The sequence below is a fragment of the Erinaceus europaeus genome, chromosome 10 (genome assembly GCF_950295315.1).
Source record: "Erinaceus europaeus chromosome 10, mEriEur2.1, whole genome shotgun sequence".
In the NCBI taxonomy this organism is placed as follows: domain Eukaryota; kingdom Metazoa; phylum Chordata; class Mammalia; order Eulipotyphla; family Erinaceidae; genus Erinaceus; species Erinaceus europaeus.
In genome coordinates, this window is record NC_080171.1 from 79,198,819 (window position 1) to 79,217,630 (window position 18,812).

An 18,812-nucleotide genomic window follows, 5' to 3' on the forward strand; every position below is an offset into this window, starting at 1 on the left:
CCCCTTCTCTGCCTCTACCAGTCCTGGTTAGTGTGCCCCCCAGCCTGATGGGAAAGCAACACGGAGGCAGTGTCTCCTAGCAGATGGCAATATGGGGGTCCCATTACCCCCAGACAACAGCATCTGTCCATTTAACCCCCTCTTCAGAGGAGAAAATCAACTCCCCACTTTGGCCCCATCCCACCACCCACCCTTGCCCACCCCAGCTAGGCCACATGCTGTCAAAGACGAATTCTGCTGAACCACCCAGAGAGAGAAGCTACAGATCCCCGAATCTTAAGCAAATTAACATGTGCAGCCAGCAGCTTTTAATCACCGCTTTTAATCGCAGGCAGAGCGGAAGTCATCTCTGGTGGTGGTGGCTGCGGGGCGGGGTGCTGAGGATGGATTATTCATTAGAACCTGAACTTGAGGTTCAGGGGCTGCTCCCCAGGGAGCCAGGCTGTTCCTGGAGGGAAGCAGAGCACCCCAGGGGATCCCCTCCCCCAGCCTCCAATGTTGGCCCTGCCTGGTTCTCTTCTCCCTGCCCCATACTGCCTTAGTTTTTCCTGGAGTTGTAAGGCTGCTGGTCCTTTCCCAGAGGGAAAAATGGGGTGGGTGAGGGGTGTGAGAGTTCAGTGGGGGAGGTCTGCTGGGCTGCTGACCCCTTCCATACACAGAGTGCTTGGTTCCCTCCCCTGAGGTCCATGCCAGTCTAGTTCACACAGAGTGACAGTGTGATGCATATATCCTCACTCAAAGCCTGGCTGGGATGGTGGCTGCTCTAGGTGGCAGCGAGGACAGGGTGGTTACTCCTTTAAGGATGCCACATGGACCCTGGGGCTCTCCAGGGCAGGAGGACCCAGGTGGTTCAGGTGCTCTGCCCTCCTCCTCCACATGTGGCTCACCCAGAAGACTGGGTGCTCCTGCCAGGGCCTGCCCATGGCCCTCCCCAGCATGGCTCTACCAACCACTCAAACAGGCCTCATGGTGCCCTCTGGGTGCAGTGGACAGCCTCGTTGTTGGTCTGAGAGATGCTGTTTCTCTCCCAGGCTGGATGCAGTGGGGGCAGGCCAGGAAGAGGTGGCATGGCTGAGAGGGGGAATGGCTAGAGAACTGTGGTCCCCCTGCTTGCCCTGGGAAGGATGTGGATCCAGGCAGGCATACTGTGGTGGAGGGGGGACTGTACTTCTGCACCTCTAGATCCCCTCAATATGCTTCAACCCTCACTGATTGCAGGGACATTGCTGAGGTACATGAGGGGATCAGCGGGGAGTGGGGGAGCCAAAAGGAGCAGGGGTCCCTGGGACTGGAAGAGGGGCTCCGGCACCCCATGCACCCTACATCCCACCAGCAGGGAAGCCTCTCCTGAAGGTCCCAGTCGTCTTGGGAGCCCTCTGTGGTGACCTGACTTGGGCCTGGAGGTGGGGAGGGGAGGACGTCATCTGGCTCCCCTTGGGGATGCACAGTTGCTCCCCCCCTCCCCATACACACAAGAGAGGTGGGCTGGAAGGGAGGCGGGCAGGGAGCTGCCAAGCCACTGAAGATCCTGGCTCAGGGCACCGCCTCCCGCTGGTCCTGAGAGCCCCGTGATGGCCCCACATCCCCACTCTCCCCGAAGTAGCGCGGTCGCGATCCCCTCCCCCCAACACTTTTGCGCTCCGCTCCGCCCCGCTGGAGGAGCTGGGTTAAGGCGGGCGGGGCTGGTGGGGGGGGGGGCAGGCCCGCGGCGGCTGTGCGGGCTGCGCGGGTCCTAGCGGAGCCGCATGGACGCTGCGCGGGGGGCGCCCAGCACCGGCTCCTGCGCTCTGCGCACGCGGAGCCCAACGACCCCGGCCCACTCTGCCTGCGCGGGAAGCGGAGGGAGGAAGTGCTGGGGCCATGGAGGAGCCCAGGCCCCCCCGCGGGCTCAGCCGGGATCTAGGTAAAGGGATCCCCGAGGGCTAAGGAGGGAGGGGGCAGGGAGGCCCTGCCCACCCGTAACCCACTGACCCCGCGGGCAGAGCCTGACACCCCCCCGCCCCCGCGGGTCAGCCAGCCTACACTCACTCCAGCATCATTGCCAAGCCGGGAGAGCATCATCCAACCTCCGGAGTGGACGCAGGCACCGCGCCTCCAACTCTCTTCTGTCCTCCGGTGGTGGCCGGCCTGGAGCTTTCTAGGTCTAGTGAGTTCTGGCTTGTGGGACCCCGGAAAGGGGTCTCGCGGACTTGATCTGCCACTCCCTTTTCTCCGCAGTGTGGCGTTACCGAGATGGGTTCAGCACCATGGACAGGGCAGTGACGCCTCTCCCCAGCGACTGGTGGGAGACTTCTTGGAAGTCACTGACCTGGGGAGACAACGAGGCTTAGGGGGTGGCCCAGCACTTCCGGGGCCAGGGCAGGGGGAGGGGGCGTCCATGGTGTCTGGGCTGGTCCTCAGGAGTAGGACGGGGCAGAGCTTCCCTGCCAAGGTCCCTCTCTGCCCAGGTCAGAGGAGGTAGGAGCAGAAAGGGCTGGGGAGCCTAATTCCCTGCTGGCGGGTAGGGATGCCTGGCCCAGGGTTGCTTGCCTTAGGATCATGCCTGTCTCTGAGCTGCTCTAGCCCCTCTTGGCTCTGCTCTCTGCCCTCTGTGGGCACAGGGTCAGGGCATCACTGCTGGCTGCTGGGAGGAGGTCCTGCTGGCGCCTCTGATGGCCTGGGAACCTTTCAAAGCCTCCGGTGGGTGGGTCCCTGAGGCATCTGCCCTGGTGGTGGAGAGCATGAAGCCTGTGTGCCCAGCTAGCCCTGCTGCACCCCTGCCCAGTTGAGCCATCCTTTATGAATGGAGGTTAGTGTGACTGGGGCAGGCGACCTGATTGGCACTGTCAAGATCTGCTGGCCACAGTGCCCATGTGTGTGAGGCCAGGCATCCACAGGGGGTGGCCCCTGTCTTGGCACGGGACTGTGTGGGATTGACAGCCCTGGGCCATTGGGCACCCATAAAATCTGTGTGCTTTCCAAGCAGTGTAGCTGAGGGGGCAACCCCTGACCCTTCCATGCTGGGGCTCATGTGGTAGCCCTCCCCAACAGAGTGTGTCCTCAGCAGTGCCTACCGGGGACTGATTAGTAGTTGGGGGCCTGAGGTCTGGCACCATCTGCAGGCTGTGGTGGTGGTGGTTGGGGTGGGGGGTTTCACTTCTACCCTGTACCTGTAAGCCTAGAAAGTTGTAGGGGGACTGACTGCCTTTAGGGCAAGTGGGTACCAGGAGGGCCACAGCTGGGGCTCTTCACTGGCTGAGCCTTGGGGGATTGCTGGGTTAGGGGAATGAGTAATTGAAAATGTCTGCTTGGGGGGACTCTACGGAGCTGCACAGCAGTTGTAGGCTCCTGCCAGCTGGGCTGGCTTCCTGCATGGGAAAGGCCGGTGGGCACAGGCTTCCCAATGAGGGTGTCAGCCCCCTCCCTGGGATGGGACACTTCCTTTAGCTCCTGGGGAGCTGAGAGGTAAGGAAGTGCCCACTCAGGCAGCCTAGGCCTGGGGTCTCCACACCAGCTGGTGGCCAGGGTACATGAAGGACACCTTCCTTGTTATGAGTCTCAGTGGGACCCCAACTTAATGGTGGTGGGCTACTCTATCTTGAGGGGTCCCTCCAACCTTCCTAAATTTGGGGACCCACTTTGAAGCAGGTCTAGGAGGTCTTCACATTGATAGGGGCAAGCTGGCAGCTGTCCCTCCCTGAGCTCTCTCTCAGTGGGTGGGGGCTCATGTGGAGGGGAGTGGAGTTACACCAGTGGGGGATAGCAGATCCAGCCTCCCAGGCATGGGCTGTGAAGGGTATAACAGGGGCTCCCCAGGAAGCAGCCAAGGTGTCAGCCCACCCCTCCCAGTAGGGCCCATGAACCCCTCCTTCCCATTTCCTCTTCCTCTCTGATTCTTTGCCTGCTGTGCCCTGCCAGCTGCTGCCCCCTGGCCTAGGGCCCCTCCTGGAGCCGCTGCCCCCTTCTCCAGCCCTGCAGGAGTTTCCTCTCTTCCATCTGGTATCTTTCCAGGTACTGCCTCCTCCAGCCCTATGGGGAGCCTCTGTCCTCCCTGACTGCTGGCCGGGGCCTCTCTGGGGCATATGGCAGAAGTCAACTCCTGCCTCCAGGGCCCAGCCAAGGTGGGAGCCCCAAATCAGGAGTAGGGTGCAGGTCAGCAGGAGACAATTTGCAGAACCATCCCCAACAGTGCTGTTGGATGTGATTAATGCCACTGCTGCAGCTTGGAGGGGGTGTGTGGGGGACAGCCTGGGAGCAGGAAGGGAACACCTTGGGCAGATATTGGAACCCAGGCCCATGGTGGTTCTCACAGGCTGGGTGAGGTACTATATGTGTGTGTGTGTGTGTGTGTGTGTGTGTGTGTGTGTGTGTTGGGGGGTGCCATCCTCAGACTGTGACCTGTTCCCAGAGCCCAGGACAGCTGTGTGACTGTTGAGAATCTTCTTACTCCATTCCTACCTGCTTGGGGACATGCTGTCCTTCCTTGGGGACAGTCCAGGCAGAGTTTTATGCTGGGTGGTCCCTGCTGGGATGAGGCAGGTTGGTGCTCCCCCCTGCCCTCTCAACAGCTGTGGAAGACCCCCCCAGTGGTGGTTGCCAGAGTTGTCTCCCTACACTGTCCCACACACCATGGCTGCTTCCCTGTTGTCTGCAACACAGGTAGGCTGGGGACAGACCTGGCCAGCCCTCCTCATGCCAGGCTTGTACCATCCTGAGAATAGATGCCCCCTTACTCACTCCCATATAGAAGAATAAGGGGTGACCTGGCACCGTATCTCTCCCTGACATCTCCCCACCTTCCCCAGAACAGGTGTATACAGGCCTTGTGCCCCAGACAACACCACCATGGGCAACCCCTGGCTGGCCCTGCCCCACACACACCACCTGGCCTCTGCAACATCCTGCCCTGGGGGGTGGGGGGTGGCGGGTGGCCGGCAGACAACTCAGACTCCCAATAAAATAAAAATAGTTGGGGAGGAGGCGTCCAGACGTGCAAGGCATGTGGGAATAATCCCTCCATATGTGTGTGGGCCTGGCCCTCCTGCTGGTGCTGGGCTACTCCCCTTCTCTACTGGCCACTCACGCCTGGCTAGGAGATGGGGGGACATCAGAGACAACCGGTGGCCCTTTGAAAGACTTCACTATAAATGTCCTGGCCACACATCCTTTAAAAAGGGAAGATGGATCTAGAGGAAGGGCTGCAGGGCCAGCAGGAGGGGGCACCCCAGGAAGGGGGCTCTGTGCCCTGAACCCTTTGTTTTCTCAATGGGGACAGCTGCATGCCCTCACCCCATATGAGGGGTCCTGTGTCACCTCCAAGTTGGTGTGGTGCAGGCTGGCATGGGGAGCTGCATGGCATCTGCCAGCTTAACTGGAGTAGTAAATTGATTGTGCAGCCCTCCCTGGGGAGCAGTGAGGATGCTGACTGCTACCTGTTAGGATGAGATCCATGTGGGGGCACTAAGCCTGCAGGGCTATGGGAGGAGGGGGACTGGGGTGTACCAGCCACAGGTGGGGAAACTGAGACAGGTAGCCATGGCACAGGGGGGAGGTCCCTACCCCTTGCCTGCCTGGCACATCTGTGCCCCAAGCTCCTGTAGTTGGTTGTGCAGTTATGTTGGCAGTTTGGTGCCACTGAACCACAGGAGCTGGACAGCCAATGCTAGCTGGGTGGCCTGGACTCTGAGCCTGCGGCATAGGCTCCCCCACACTGGCTCACCTGCCTCCAGAAGGCCCTCACAGCCAGGACATGGAAAAGCCACTGCTTGCAGATAAATGATTGAGGTCATGTCAGGGTGCTCCAGGATGTGTGAAGGAGTAATGGGGGTCACGGAGCTAGCGCCAAGTAGAGGGATGTCATGGGTGTGTTACAGGCCTGAAAAGCAGAGAGCAGCAACCCCTTTTCCTACTTGGTCTTTTGCCTTGCTTACCCTGGGCTGCTTATCTGCTACATTTTTGGGGGTGGGGGCTTAATGCTAAGGATAAGGGCTCAGTGCTGGGGGTGGAGGCTGAATGCTGGTGATGGGGGCTGAGTAGTGGGAGTGGGGGCTCAGTGCCAAGAATGGGGGCTCAGTGCTGGGGGTGCAGGTTGGGTACTGGGTGTACAGGCTGGGGGTGTTGTGGATGTATGCTGAGGGTATTGGGGGTATATGCTGGGGGTGCAGGCTGTGTGCTAGGGGATGCAGACTATGTTCTAACGGATGCAGGCTGTGTGCTAGGGGTGCAGGCTAGGTGCAGACTCAGTGCAGGATAGACCTCCCTGCTGTACCTGGCTGGCTCAGCTTTGTTCCCCATGGGCCCTGCAGGGTAAGACAGTAGCTGAAGATGGCTGGGCTCCATCAGGTGTGGAGCCCTGGTACCAAGGCCATGGACCATGGAGGGATGGCCTGGTAGGATCAGGCAGGGTGACAGAGTGGGGCTACTCCCTCAGCCCCCTACCCCAGCTCCAGGGGCAGGTTGGATGAGATGGGGTGTGCCTGGGTGGGAAAGGGGCCATTGCTCTAGTCACCTTGGGATCCATTGTTGGGGGAATGGAGTGGGGGACTCTCTCCAGGTGCTGGGGCCCCTGGTTCCAGTGTGGCCTAGGGGTTGAAGAATGCTGATGGGGTGCCTTGTGTGAGGGGGCCTGGCTGGTGCTGGCCCACCTAGAACCCTTGAGGAACTGGCAAGAGTGGGGACAGGGTACCTCTATGTACTGTGTCCACAGCTGGGAAGCTGGGCCAGAAGAGGGAGTGGGGATGGTGGAGGAGGGAGGATTCTACAGCTCCTTATTGGGGGTCCCACAAAAGTCTGATCCATCCTGAGTGTGACACTTGAACTCCCCTAGGCCACTCACCTGCACCGCAGGGCACCCTAATTTTGCTGTACCAGTGACTGCCCACTTCTTGAGTGTCTGGGGCTAAGTGGTAGTCATGGGTCCCCTGGGCCTCATGGGGGGCTTGCTGACTCAAGGCAGATTAGCTGAACCCTTGTTTTTCTGGCTGAGCCAAATTTGGGGTACAGGACAGCTGCGGGGGGATTAGGGAATTGGGGCACCCCCTCCCAAAGGCCTTTCCATGCAGACGGGGGAGGTGTGTCTCCAAGCCCCTGAACTTAGGATAGCTGGTGGCCAAGGGTCAGAAGCTGAGGTTTGGGGAGAGGCCAGGGTTGATGCTTTCTGGTCAGGTGTGAAGGAAGAACAGGTGTGACCAGGTGTGACCTGGACTCCAGGAACTGAGCTTCTGGGGGACAGTGGAACCCAGTGTGGCCTTGGAGTGAATGATGGATGGGGATAGTACCCATGCTAGGTGACCCCTCAGGGGGCTGGATGCCCTCCCCCAGCTTCCTGGGGACCCAGTTCTGACCTCAGCAGTGCTGTCTGCCCTGAGGCTACTCTGAGGGTCAGCTGGCTCTGGCTCCCCTAGGCAGCCTGGGTGTGCCCCTACTGTGGCCTTGGGAACCCAGAATTTAGCCAGGCTGCTGGCCTCTGGTGCCTGTCCCCACCTCACCTTTGCATAGCCTAGGAGATTCACAGCCCTGAGCTAAGGACTCTGGAGGGATGGACATGGACCCCAAACTGTCCCCACAGTGCCAAGCAGAACACAGATAGCCTGGAAAAATCCAGCCCTCAGACCTTGGCAAGCATGCCAGCCTCTCTGTATCACTTGTTTGCTGCCCCTGAGGGTACCCTGGGCTCCTTCTTGGCTCTATTGCCCTTAGCTGTGCTTTGTGTAAGCAGCCTTGGATGTAGATCTTCTTCTGGAGCAACCATGCCTAGCCCCTGGGATGCCCAAGGTAGTGGGCTCTCCTCTTGAGAAAATTAAACTGGGTTTGGGCTCCAGGACTGCAGGGAGACAGAGTGTTGGGCTCAGATTGGGGGACCTGGGTCTACTTCTCCAGTGCTAGGGGTGGCAGAAAGGGGCCAGGCAGGCTGATGTGGGGAAGATTCCGCCTCTCTCCTCCTTACCCACCTCCAGACTGGGGTGCAGAGTAGCAGGGATTGAGGAGAGCTTTTCTTGGGATTCAAGAGGTGACAGGGACTGGATGGAAGCCTCGGGCGTCCAGGGGGGAAGATGCTGGGGAGTTGTCCTTGCAGCTATGCTCTCTGGGCCGTGGGAGGTAGTGTGTGTGTGTGTGTGTGTGTGTGTGTGTGGGCGGGGGCAATCCATCCTGCTGATTATTCTTCAGCTGGGACCCAGGGCAGGTGACTGCTGTATAGCACTGCCACTGACCTGACCTGTCCTGGTCCCTAGCTGGGAGTTCCTTGGCCTAAATTCTCTGGCCAGATGGGCTGAATCTAGACCTGGATTAGCACAGGGATTTGGTAAAGGTAGCTGGAGACACTATCCCCCCTTCCCCCCAAGCCCATGGGACCTTGGACCACAGGTGGTACTCCAATAGAGCTAGAGGGGCTTGGGAGGTGCTCTGAGAGCTGAGGGTGGAATAACAGGAAGGAAAGGAAGGGGGTGGCCCTCTGGAGCCCCTGAACTGTCTAGCCCCAACTGCCTTCTGAGGTCTAGTGAAAGGGGTATTGCTGGCACTCTCAGGTCTATGCAGTGTCCTTTCATTATCTGGGTATGCCTTGCCCCAGGCCTTTGAGCTTCAGTGGAGCCAAAGGCATGGTGGCCTGCCTAGAGGAGGCCCAGCCTTAGTGGGGAGTTGGGTGAGGCTGTGTCTTCACAGTGGCAGCTCAACCCTCTAGGTAAGACCCCAGGATTTGCCTGGATGGGAGGCTGGGGCACAGCTTTTGGGGTGCCACAGATCTGGAGGGCTATGACTGGAGGAATCTATGACCTTGGGGACTCCTGGGGCTGGGGGCTCTATCAGCTCTCCTCGGCTGTCTCTCTGCACCCCCTGTAACAGGCAGAGTGGTTGATGCAGGTGCTGCCTTCTGGAATCTTGTTCTTTTTTTTCTTTTGTTTTTGTTTTTAATTCTTGGACAGAGAAATTGAGATGGGAGGGTAAGATAGGAATAGAGATAGGGAGACACCTGCAGCTCTACTTCACCACTGGTAAAGCTTTCCTACTGCAGGTGAGGACTAGGGGCCTGAATCTGGGTCCTTTTGCATTGTAGTGTGTGTGCACTTTAACCACCTGACCCCTGGAATCCTTTCTAAGCCTCTGGGTCTCACCTGTTCTACTGTTCCTCTGGGAGCCGATTTGGGGATGCCCTCCTCTGGGCTCTAGGAGGTGTGGGGGGACCCAGTGGACAGAGGAGACCAGGGCAGTGGGGGTCCCATGACAAAGGCTCCACCCACATCTTGGGGTATCTATGCTGGGCACCATCCTTGTGGCCCTTGGGGTGTCTCCCCTGAAGACACCATGAAGAGGCGTGTAGGAAGCCTTAGGCTGGGGAGCCTGCCTAAACCCCCCCACTACCAATAGTCCCCGAGAGTGGGCTCAGCCCTCTTCTCTTTTCCTCCTCATGTATCCCAGCCCTCACACCATTGACTAAGTGTCTGAGAGGTTACCCAGGGACCCCAGGCTTGGTGGGTGGGTCATAGCCATCTCTAGGGAGGGCTCAGGGGCAGGTACCCTGAAAACTGTGGTGCGTCTAGGGCATATCTGGCTCATAGTGGCTAAAAAGGTGGGTCAGGATGGGGAAGGGGGGGTTGGGGCCAGGGTTGGGGGGGTGGTTGGATGTCTGGCCTCTGTACTCCCTCTGATGGCTGGACAGAGGGATGGGCAGAGGAGTATGGGTGTGCGGCTGACTGGCCCCCATCTTTGTCCATATGTCTGTCTGGCTGTATGTGTTGGCACAGTGGAGCGATGCATGAGCAGCATGCAGGCGGGGACTCAGATGGTGAAGCTGCGAGGCAGCTCCAAGGGCCTGGTCCGCTTCTACTTCCTGGATGAGCACCGCTCCTGCGTCCGCTGGCGGCCCTCCCGCAAGAACGAGAAGGCCAAGAGTGAGTGGGTGGGGAGCACCCAGGGTCCCCAGGGCCCCCACCAGCACCTGGGGAGCCTCCCAGCTCCACCTGGAGTTCACACTGGCCTTGGGGGAGGGCATGCAGCAGGGGACTGAGGTCCAGGCAGGAGGAGCCACCAGCCCTGCTGTTGCCAGGACCTCCTCAGCCATTGGCAAGGGCACCGCCACCCACAGAGGAAGAGCTGCTGGGGGTGGGTCTGCCCATCCTGTGGGCCCCAGGAACTGGGTTGGGGTGGGAGGCGCTCCATACTTAGGAGCACTGCTCTGTGGGCACTGCCCCTCTATGTGAGCTGGGTGCCATCTCTTGATGGATAATGTCAGGCAGCTGGTTGGGAGGCTCCCAGGGTGAATGGGGGGGCTCTCCTGCATTGCACAGACAAGGCTAAACTATATCCTCTGAGCCTACAGTACCCGGAAGATGCCTGACTGCAGACCAGTTGGTGTGCAGGTGTTATGTTGGGGGTGAGGGGCAACAGGCCAGGTCTAGATGCTCAGCTGTGCTGAGCATGGTTGCTTATTTGGAGATGGGGGGAGGGCTTGGGATGATCAGGTGGCCCCTGTCTAGAATGGGGGCAACATGGGGCTGAATGGGGAAGTGGCTGTTCTTACCCTCTAGCCTCAGCTACATGCAAGGGACATGGAGCTGCTAAGGGGGTAGGGGTGTGCTGTTATCTCTACCTCTTGGGGGTGAGCCTTCTTCACACACCTGAAGAGGGGGTGTGCCCTCAGGGGCGGAACAGGGCTGAGATGACCTCACCAGCCTAAATACATTTGTATTTCACTTTCCTTCTGAGGCGGGACTCCTTTAAAATGCCCCCTCCCTGACCCCTGCAGCCTGAGGGGGGTGGGCAGGGATCCTCAAAAAGGGATAGTCCTGAGATTCTCAAACTGAGGGAGGGGGCACATGTGTATGCTGAGTCATTGCCGGGGGCTCTCAGCCTTGGAGTCCCCCAACCCTGCATCTCCAGGCCCCCCCCCCAACCCCGGCCTCTGGGAGGTTGTGACGGGCACCTGCCCCGCAGTCTCCATCGACTCCATCCAGGAGGTGAGCGAGGGGCGGCAGTCAGAGGTCTTCCAGCGATATCCCAACAGCAGCTTCGATCCCAACTGCTGCTTCAGCATCTACCATGGAAGCCACCGTGAGTCCCTGGACCTTGTGTCCACCAGTGGGGACGAGGCACGCACCTGGGTCACTGGCCTACGCTACCTCATGGCAGGCATCAGCGATGAGGATAGCCTGGCACGGCGCCAGCGCACGCGGGACCAATATCCTTGGGCGCAGCAGGACCACTCCTCATGGGCTGGGCGTGGGAGGTCAGGCTGCCATGTGGTGTTGGCCCCTAACTCAGTGCCAAAGTGGCTGAAGCAGACGTTCGATGAGGCTGACAAAAACGGGGACGGCAACCTGAGCATGGGTGAAGTGCAGCAGCTGCTGCACAAGCTGAACGTGAACCTGCCGCGCCAGAGAGTGAAGCAGATGTTCAAGGTGGGCGAGGGGGGGCATGGGGTGGGGTGTGCCCAGAAACAGGCTGGGTGGTGGTGAGCCTGTCACCTGTGTTGGTGTATGGGACATTCAGAACAGGCGGTCCCTTGCCATGATATCCCAGTTATGGTGATTGTGCTGGAGCCTGGGTGCCCTCATGCTGATTACAGGTGCTTTAACATACCCCCGGTGGCAGGTCAGTGTTGAGCCCGCTCAGAGACATAGAGTAGCAAACCCTGAGTTTGAGAGCAAACCCAGCCTACTCCCCCTGGTCTTGTTGTGACCCCCAAACAGTCTCAGCCTCACAACAGGTCTGCAACCCAACGCGCGCGCGCACACACACACACACACACACACACACACACACAAACACTCGTACATGTACTCAATACAGTCCTGCTCACAGGCATGTTTGTATAACACACACACACTCACACAGATAACACACACACACACACACACACATACATTCAATCATAAACTCACATATACTCACACATATACACACTTACACAAACACACACTGATGTACATACACACACTCATATACACACATATACACTCACAAGCACTCATACATACACATATGCTCATGTACACACTCATACACACTTATTTTCACACACACTCATATACATACACACACACACACACACACACAGCCTGTCTGCTGGCTGCTGGCTCCCATCTGGGAGCCCAGGTCACACTTGGCTGGAGGCAGGAGAGCTGGCCAGCTTGGAGCACGTGAGTCTGCACATGAATGGGGAGGGTGGTGGAGAGGGGGTGATGCTGTCAGACTGTCCACCAAGGGTGGGGTGGGCACAGCCCCCCTGAAGGCTATGAGGAAGAGCTACCTGGCCTACTACCAACACCACCACCACAAGTTCCCTGCATTCCTGGCTTTTGGATGTGGTCTAGGAGCAGCAGAGTCTTCACAATCCCATAGCAGAGGAGAGGGCACCATCGGGGAGTGCAGGTGCAGGAGGCTCAGGTTTCTTTTGCCTGCAGGCCCTGCTCACAGTCCTGGCCTGAAAGCCAGCTGAGCTGGGAGCCTGGCTCCTCCTGAAAGGAAGCAAGGGCTTGCATGTGCCCCTGGCACCCAGCAGCTCCCCACAGGGCCCTCTGGGCAGCCCTACCTCTGCAAAGACTCAGTGGTCAGTTTGAGCAGGCTTAACTTGGGCAGCACACAGAACCAGAGGTGGGGTTGGTTTCACAGAGGAGGAGGGGCTGCTGCCATGCAGCTGCACACTGACGCTCCCACCCAAGTAGCAGGACCCATCCCAGACTGCACAGCCCCTGTGTGCCCGGGGTCACCCCAGCTCCCATCTGCACCCCAGCAAGCCCTCCGAAGCCCAAGGCAAGCAAGCTGCCCTCCAGTGAGACTGCAGTCCTGCTCTGAGTTTTCACCAGCTGTGGGAACAACTTAGCATTGCTTCAGTGAAGGGGAGATGTGTATAATGGATAGAGAGTTGAGGCAGTAGTTTCATTAAGTCTGCCATAATGGTGGGTGTAGGCTGGCCAATGTGGCCCCAGGGCCGCCTCCTGGTGAGCTCTGCTGGGCGAGTGAGTCTGGCTCCATAGCACCCCCGCTGGCTTGATTTAGCATAGCACTGAGTGGCCTGAGTAGGAAAGCTGCCTGGCACCCCTGGGTCTGTGAGGGTAGAAGGGTCTCCTGAAGGTCACCAAGGCACTTCCACACTTCCTGGAGAGATCACAGGGGGCTGACAAGCAGGCAGTGCCTACCTCAGCTCCTGGCTGTGCTGCCTGGCAGAGCCAGAAGGAACCCCCCCACATACACTGCAGGGTGTAACCTCCCAGAAGAATGGGAAGCTCCAGCCACACCCTGGGATGACCAGCAGCTGGCTGTCCACAATGACCCTCTGATGGCTCCATGGGGGCACACATCCACACTAACACCAGGGTTTACAGCCCTAGGTATTGCTATCCACAGTACTGATCTGGTTCCCTGCCCGGATTGCTTATGCCCACACCACCACCACCACCACCACCACCACCACCACCACCACCACCACCACCACCACCACCACCACCCCCGACAAAGACCCCATTGCTGTGCCCTTGCTTTCTGATCTGGATGTGACCCTCAGTGGCCCTGGGGTCCTGAGGATGTTCTGGGTTCATAAGTGGCAGTATGTTACCAGGGCCCCTTCTGGGGTTCCTGTAGGTTTGGGGGGGGTTATCTCTGTTTGCACAAGGAGGCAGTGTCCACAGTAGTCTCTCTCATTCCTGGTGGTCAAAATCCTGTGCCCAGGACCCTGTGTCACGCTGACCCGAGTACAGGCCATGTACAGGGTGGGTGAGACCTGATGGGTGGGGGCAGGCTGGGTTCAGTTATAGGGTCACTTTGGAAATCTTGGGGTCCAGACAGTGGGGGCAGGTGTATGTTGAAGGGTGACTAGAGGCTCTTGGTGGAAGAGACTGGGGGTGTGTCCAGTGAGAGTGGTTCCAACCCCACGAAGCTCTCAGGGGACAGTGGTGACAGGACAGTGGTGGAGGGAGGTGGCTGGCTTTGCCGTTTGGGTTGACTGAGGAGAAGGGGCCCTGGGTCAGAAGAGGATGGGGACCTTGTGTTGCAGGAGGCAGACACTGACGAGAACCAGGGCACATTGGGCTTCGAGGAGTTCTGCGCCTTTTACAAGATGATGTCCACACGCCGTGATCTGTACCTGCTCATGCTCACCTACAGTGACCACAAGGACCACCTAGATGCCAGCGACCTGCAACACTTCCTGGAGGTGGAGCAGAAGGTGGGTGCCAAACTGGGGAATGTTATGCATGTACAAACTATTGTATTTACTGTTGAATGTAAAACATTAATTCCCCAATAAAGAAATAAATTAAAAAAAAAAAAGGTGGATGCCAGGCCTGGGTAGGGATGGTGGCCGCTCTCCCTTCTCACCCAGCACCTGGCCTGGGGCTTCGGAGCTGGCCACGCCCTCATGCCTCCTCATCCAGCACCTGGCTTGGGGTGTCTGAGCTGGCCACGCCTCATGTGACTGGCTGCAGGGCAGAGTCAGGCTGGCTCAATCCCCACAGCTCAGATTGCTGCCACCTCTACTCACCTTTCCCCTCTGGGGTCAGTTTCCTTTCCTCCAGACTGTACACCCTGGGCACTGCCCTGCTGACCAAGCCCAGTGTCTACAGGTCAGGGAACATGTGGCTTCATCCTGGACCCAAGTGGACCTTATGTTGCCTGCAGAACATAAGGTCTACAGCAGAAGGGAGGCTAGCACCCCTAGGAAAGTCCTCCCATGGGGTGCAGACGGTGTGAGGCCTCATCAACTTCTGGACCCCAGAACCCCCAGACATGTCCTGTCCCCCTCAGGGGTGACTTGGGCAGCTGTCCTGGCTCTGCCCTGGGCAGACATAGTCAACTGTGCTATTGTGTTGATACTGGGCCCTACCCAGGCCTGAAAAGCTGCAGCAGCCTGGCACCATGGGTGGCTCTGTGAAGATGCAGGGTTCCTTTGTGGGTTGGAGGGGAGAATATGACTGGTATTCTTCCCTGACCTTTGTCCCAAGCTTTCTAGAGCTTTCATTTTGATTTTGTTTTAATTTTTATTTACTTATTATTTTTTTATTACCACTGGGGATATCACTGGGGCTTGGTGCCCACACAATGAATCCACTGTTCTTGGCATCCATTTTTCCCCTCTTTTTTTCTTTTCTTTTTTTTATTATTTGATAAAACAGAGAGAAATTGAAAGGTGAGGGGGAGATAGGGAGGGAGAGAGATGGGGAGATAGGGAGGGAGAGAGACAGAGAGACACCTGCAGATCTGCTTCACTGCTCTTGAAGCTTCCTCTTATGCAGGTGGAAATTCTGGGTGTGTCCAGGGCCCCCTGTAGGCTGGGCACAGTTCAGGAACACCTCCTGCAGTTAGGGCACAGCTCAGGGACTCCCCATGGGCAGGGCACAGCTTAGAGCCCAGATGGGCTGGGGGGCAGTGCCATCCTTGGAGGCCAGGTGGTGAGGAGCTGGGTTGGTGAGGTTGCCCAGTCAGTGGCCATTCCCTGTCCTAGATGAGTGGTGTGACGTTGAAGGACTGCGAGAACATTATCCAGCAGTTTGAGCCATGCCCTGAGAACAAGGAGAAGGGAGTGCTGGGCATCGATGGTGAGTGGGAGACTGGTGTGTGTGTGTGTGTGGGGGGGGGTGCACTGCTGGGGCCCCGGGGTGGACGTGCACTGGGCTGGGGGTCAGGAGCCCCTTGCCGAACTTCCTCCTCCACAGGCTTCACCAACTACACACGCAGCCCTGCGGGTGACATCTTCAACCCCGAACACCATGGTGTGCACCAGGACATGTCACGGCCATTGAGCGACTACTTCATCACCTCCTCCCACAACACCTACCTGGCAGGCGACCAGCTCATGTCGCAGTCTCGTGCTGACATGTATGCCCGTGTGCTGCAGGCCGGCTGCCGCTGTGTGGAGGGTCAGTGTGCAGGAGCCTCAAGGGCGGGCCTCTGGGTGGGGTGGGGTGCTGAGCTGTGCTATTCCCATTAGTGGATTGCTGGGATGGCCCTGACGGGGAGCCCATTGTGCACCATGGCTACACGCTGACATCCAAGATCCTCTTCAGAGATGTGGTTGAGACCATCAACAAATACGCCTTCATCAAGAATGAGTGAGTGGGGGTGGGGGGCAGGTGGTGACACACCAGTGGAGCACACATGTCACATGTGCAAAGACCCAGGTTCAAGCTCCCAGGCCCCACCTGCAGGGGAAAGCTTCATGAGTGGCGAAACAAGGCAGCAAGTGTCTCTCTCCCTTTCTAGCTCCCCCTCCTTTTCAGTTCAATTTCTCTCTGTCCTGTCAAATAAAAAATGGAAGAAAAAGGAAAAAGGAAAAAGAAATGGTCGCTGAAAGTGGTGGATTCTCTGTATAGGCACTCAGCTCCAGCATCCATGCTGGTGACAAAAAGGAATTGGAAGGAAAAGGGGAGTGGGACTGGAGAGCTTCTCAGTGGGTAGGGAGGATGTGCTTTGTCACAAGCACAACCCAGGTTGGAGCCCTAGCACTCCAGGGAGGTTCTGTGCTGTCTATCCTTCCACCTCTCTATCTGATTGGAAGGGAAAGAGGCCAGTAATAGTGAAGCTGTGAAGGTGTGAGAAAATATTCCACCAAATAAATAATGAACACAGGAAGTTTGCCTGAGTGTTGGGACAAGGATTCCTTCTGCCCATCTCCTTTCTACGGAGCAATGATGAAATGACAAAAGTGTTGCTTTGGGGTCTCAGGTTGAGGGTTGGATGTGGGGGTGGAGGCCAGGAGAGAAGGAGGTGCTGGTTGGAGGGGACAGTGTGCCCAGGTTGGCTGGGCAGGCATGTGCTGGCAGTTCCCATGTGTGTCTCTGTGTACAACTCTTCCCCACCCCACATACACACAAATACAGTGTTTGCTGAGGCTCTGACACTAATTATTCCTGAGAAGATAGTCTATGTCCAGACCCAACTTGCTGTCACTCTACTGTGGTTATAGCTAAACAAAATCCAATTTAGTTTCAGGGAATATGAACCTATCTCCTCACCCCCACACCCTGCACTACCTTCAGGTTGGCCTGAACCAGGCTGGTGAGTGAGGAAGGAATTCATTGAATGGAGGAAGGGAGAAAAGAGAGGCGAGTATGAAATGGAGGAGACCCTTAGATTCCCCACCCCAGGAAGATCCCTGAGAGGGAAGGACGTCCTTTCAGGCTAGGGGACATCTCAAGGCTGGGGGACTCCTATGGCAGCCAGCTGAGGAGTCTGGGGCCTGTTGGTCTCTTGGGATGGCTCATGCATAGAAGCAGAGAGATCTTGGCAGGTGCAGGCCTCTCCCTTGGACCCTAGGCTTCCCCTAACAAGTGGGGAGCTGAATTCCTTCAGACCCAGCCCTGCTTACTTTGTCTGCATCATGTCACCAGCCCTATGGGTCAAAGCCTTCTCTACCAATGCTTAGTAGAAACGTGTTGCCTTTTGCACAAATCCACATAAACGACGCCCATGGTTAAAAGGCAGCTCACACAGCCCAGGTGATGGTACCATGGGCAGAGGACCTGACTCTCAAGCATGAGATCCCAAGTTCAATCCCTGGCATTTCAAATGCCGGTGATGCTGTGTTTCTTCTTGATAAATCTTTCAGAACAGATCAAACAACTCAAAAACCCACAATGCATCCCCATGTTATTGTCCCCATTCTGCACCATGAGTTCACAGCAGTGTTCTGCCAGACAGCATATGACAGGGTTTGTGGCAAACCCAGGGCCACTCACAGGGCAGCTTCTCGGTGCCCGGGCTACTTGGCTTATCACTCACAGTCCACTGCATTATTTTTATATTTTCTTATTTCTTTATTGAGGGATTAATGGTTTACAGTCGACAGTAAAATACAATAGTTTGTACATGTGTACAAACATTTTCACATAACAATACAACCTCCACTAGGCCCTCCTCTGCTGGGACCTGAACCCTCCCCCCCGACCCCAGAGTCTTTTACTTTGGTGCAATACACCAACTCCAGTCCAAGTTCTGCTTAATGTTGTCCCTTCTGATCTTGTTTTTCAGCTTCTGTCTAGGAGTGAGATCACCCCATATTCACCCTCTGTTTCTGACTTATCTCACTTAACATGATATCTTTAAGCTCCATCCAAGATGGGGTGAAGAAGGTGAATTCACCATTTTTAATAGCTGAGTAGTATTCCATTGTGTATACATACCAGAACTTACTCAGCCACTCATCTGTTGTTGAACACCTAGGTTGCTTCCAGGCTTTGGCTATTACAAATTGTGCTGCTATGAACATAGGTATACACAAATCTTTTTGGATGGGTATGTTTGGTTCCTTAGGATATATCCCCAGGAGAGGAATTGCAGGGTTATAGGGTAGGTCCACTTCTGGCCTTCTGAGTGTTCTCCAGACTGCTCTCCAGAGGGGTTGGGCAAATTGACATTCCCACCAACAATGCAGGTGGGTTCTTTTGTCCCCACAACTTCTCCAGCATTTGTTATTGCTACCTTTTCTGATGTATGACATTCTCACAAGACTGAAGTGGTATCTCATTGTTGTCTTTATTCACTGCATTATTTTTTTCTCACTGGAACTTCTTTTTATATTTATTTTATTTATTTATTTTTGCCTCCAGGGTTATTGCTCCAGGGGCTCGTTGCCTGCATCATGAATCCACTGCTCCTGGAGGCTATTTTTTTTGCCCTTTTGTTGCCCTTGTTTTATTGTTGTTGTGGTTGCTTTATTATTGTTTTTGTTATTGTTGTTGGATAGGACAGAGAGAAATCGAGAGAGGAGGGGAAGACAGAGAGGGAGAGAGAAAGATAGACACCTGCAGACCTGCTTCACCGCTTGTGAAACAACCCCCCCTGCAGGTGGGGAGCCGGGGCTCGAACTGGGATCCTTATGCCAGTCCTTGCGCTTCATGCCATAT

At 56.8% G+C, this 18,812-nt stretch overlaps 1 protein-coding gene across 9 annotated transcripts in view; it reads left to right on the forward strand.

The window, feature by feature from the left end:
- PLCH2 (phospholipase C eta 2) overlaps positions 1 to 18,812 on the forward strand; it is a 53,184-nt gene that overhangs the window by 23,286 nt on the left and 11,086 nt on the right. For 2 of the 9 annotated variants that reach the window (XM_060199899.1, XM_060199902.1), the window contains 6 exons: positions 9,720 to 9,866; positions 10,909 to 11,372; positions 13,967 to 14,137; positions 15,413 to 15,506; positions 15,624 to 15,827; positions 15,899 to 16,019. In XM_060199899.1, coding sequence (XP_060055882.1) covers positions 9,720 to 9,866; positions 10,909 to 11,372; positions 13,967 to 14,137; positions 15,413 to 15,506; positions 15,624 to 15,827; positions 15,899 to 16,019 — 1,201 coding nt within the window. Of the gene's footprint in view, positions 1 to 1,284; positions 1,904 to 3,887; positions 3,991 to 4,351; positions 4,639 to 9,719; positions 9,867 to 10,908; positions 11,373 to 13,966; positions 14,138 to 15,412; positions 15,507 to 15,623; positions 15,828 to 15,898; positions 16,020 to 18,812 lie in introns of those variants that run through there. The other 7 variants (XM_060199904.1, XM_060199901.1, XM_060199905.1 and 4 more) reach the window with 7 other exon arrangements.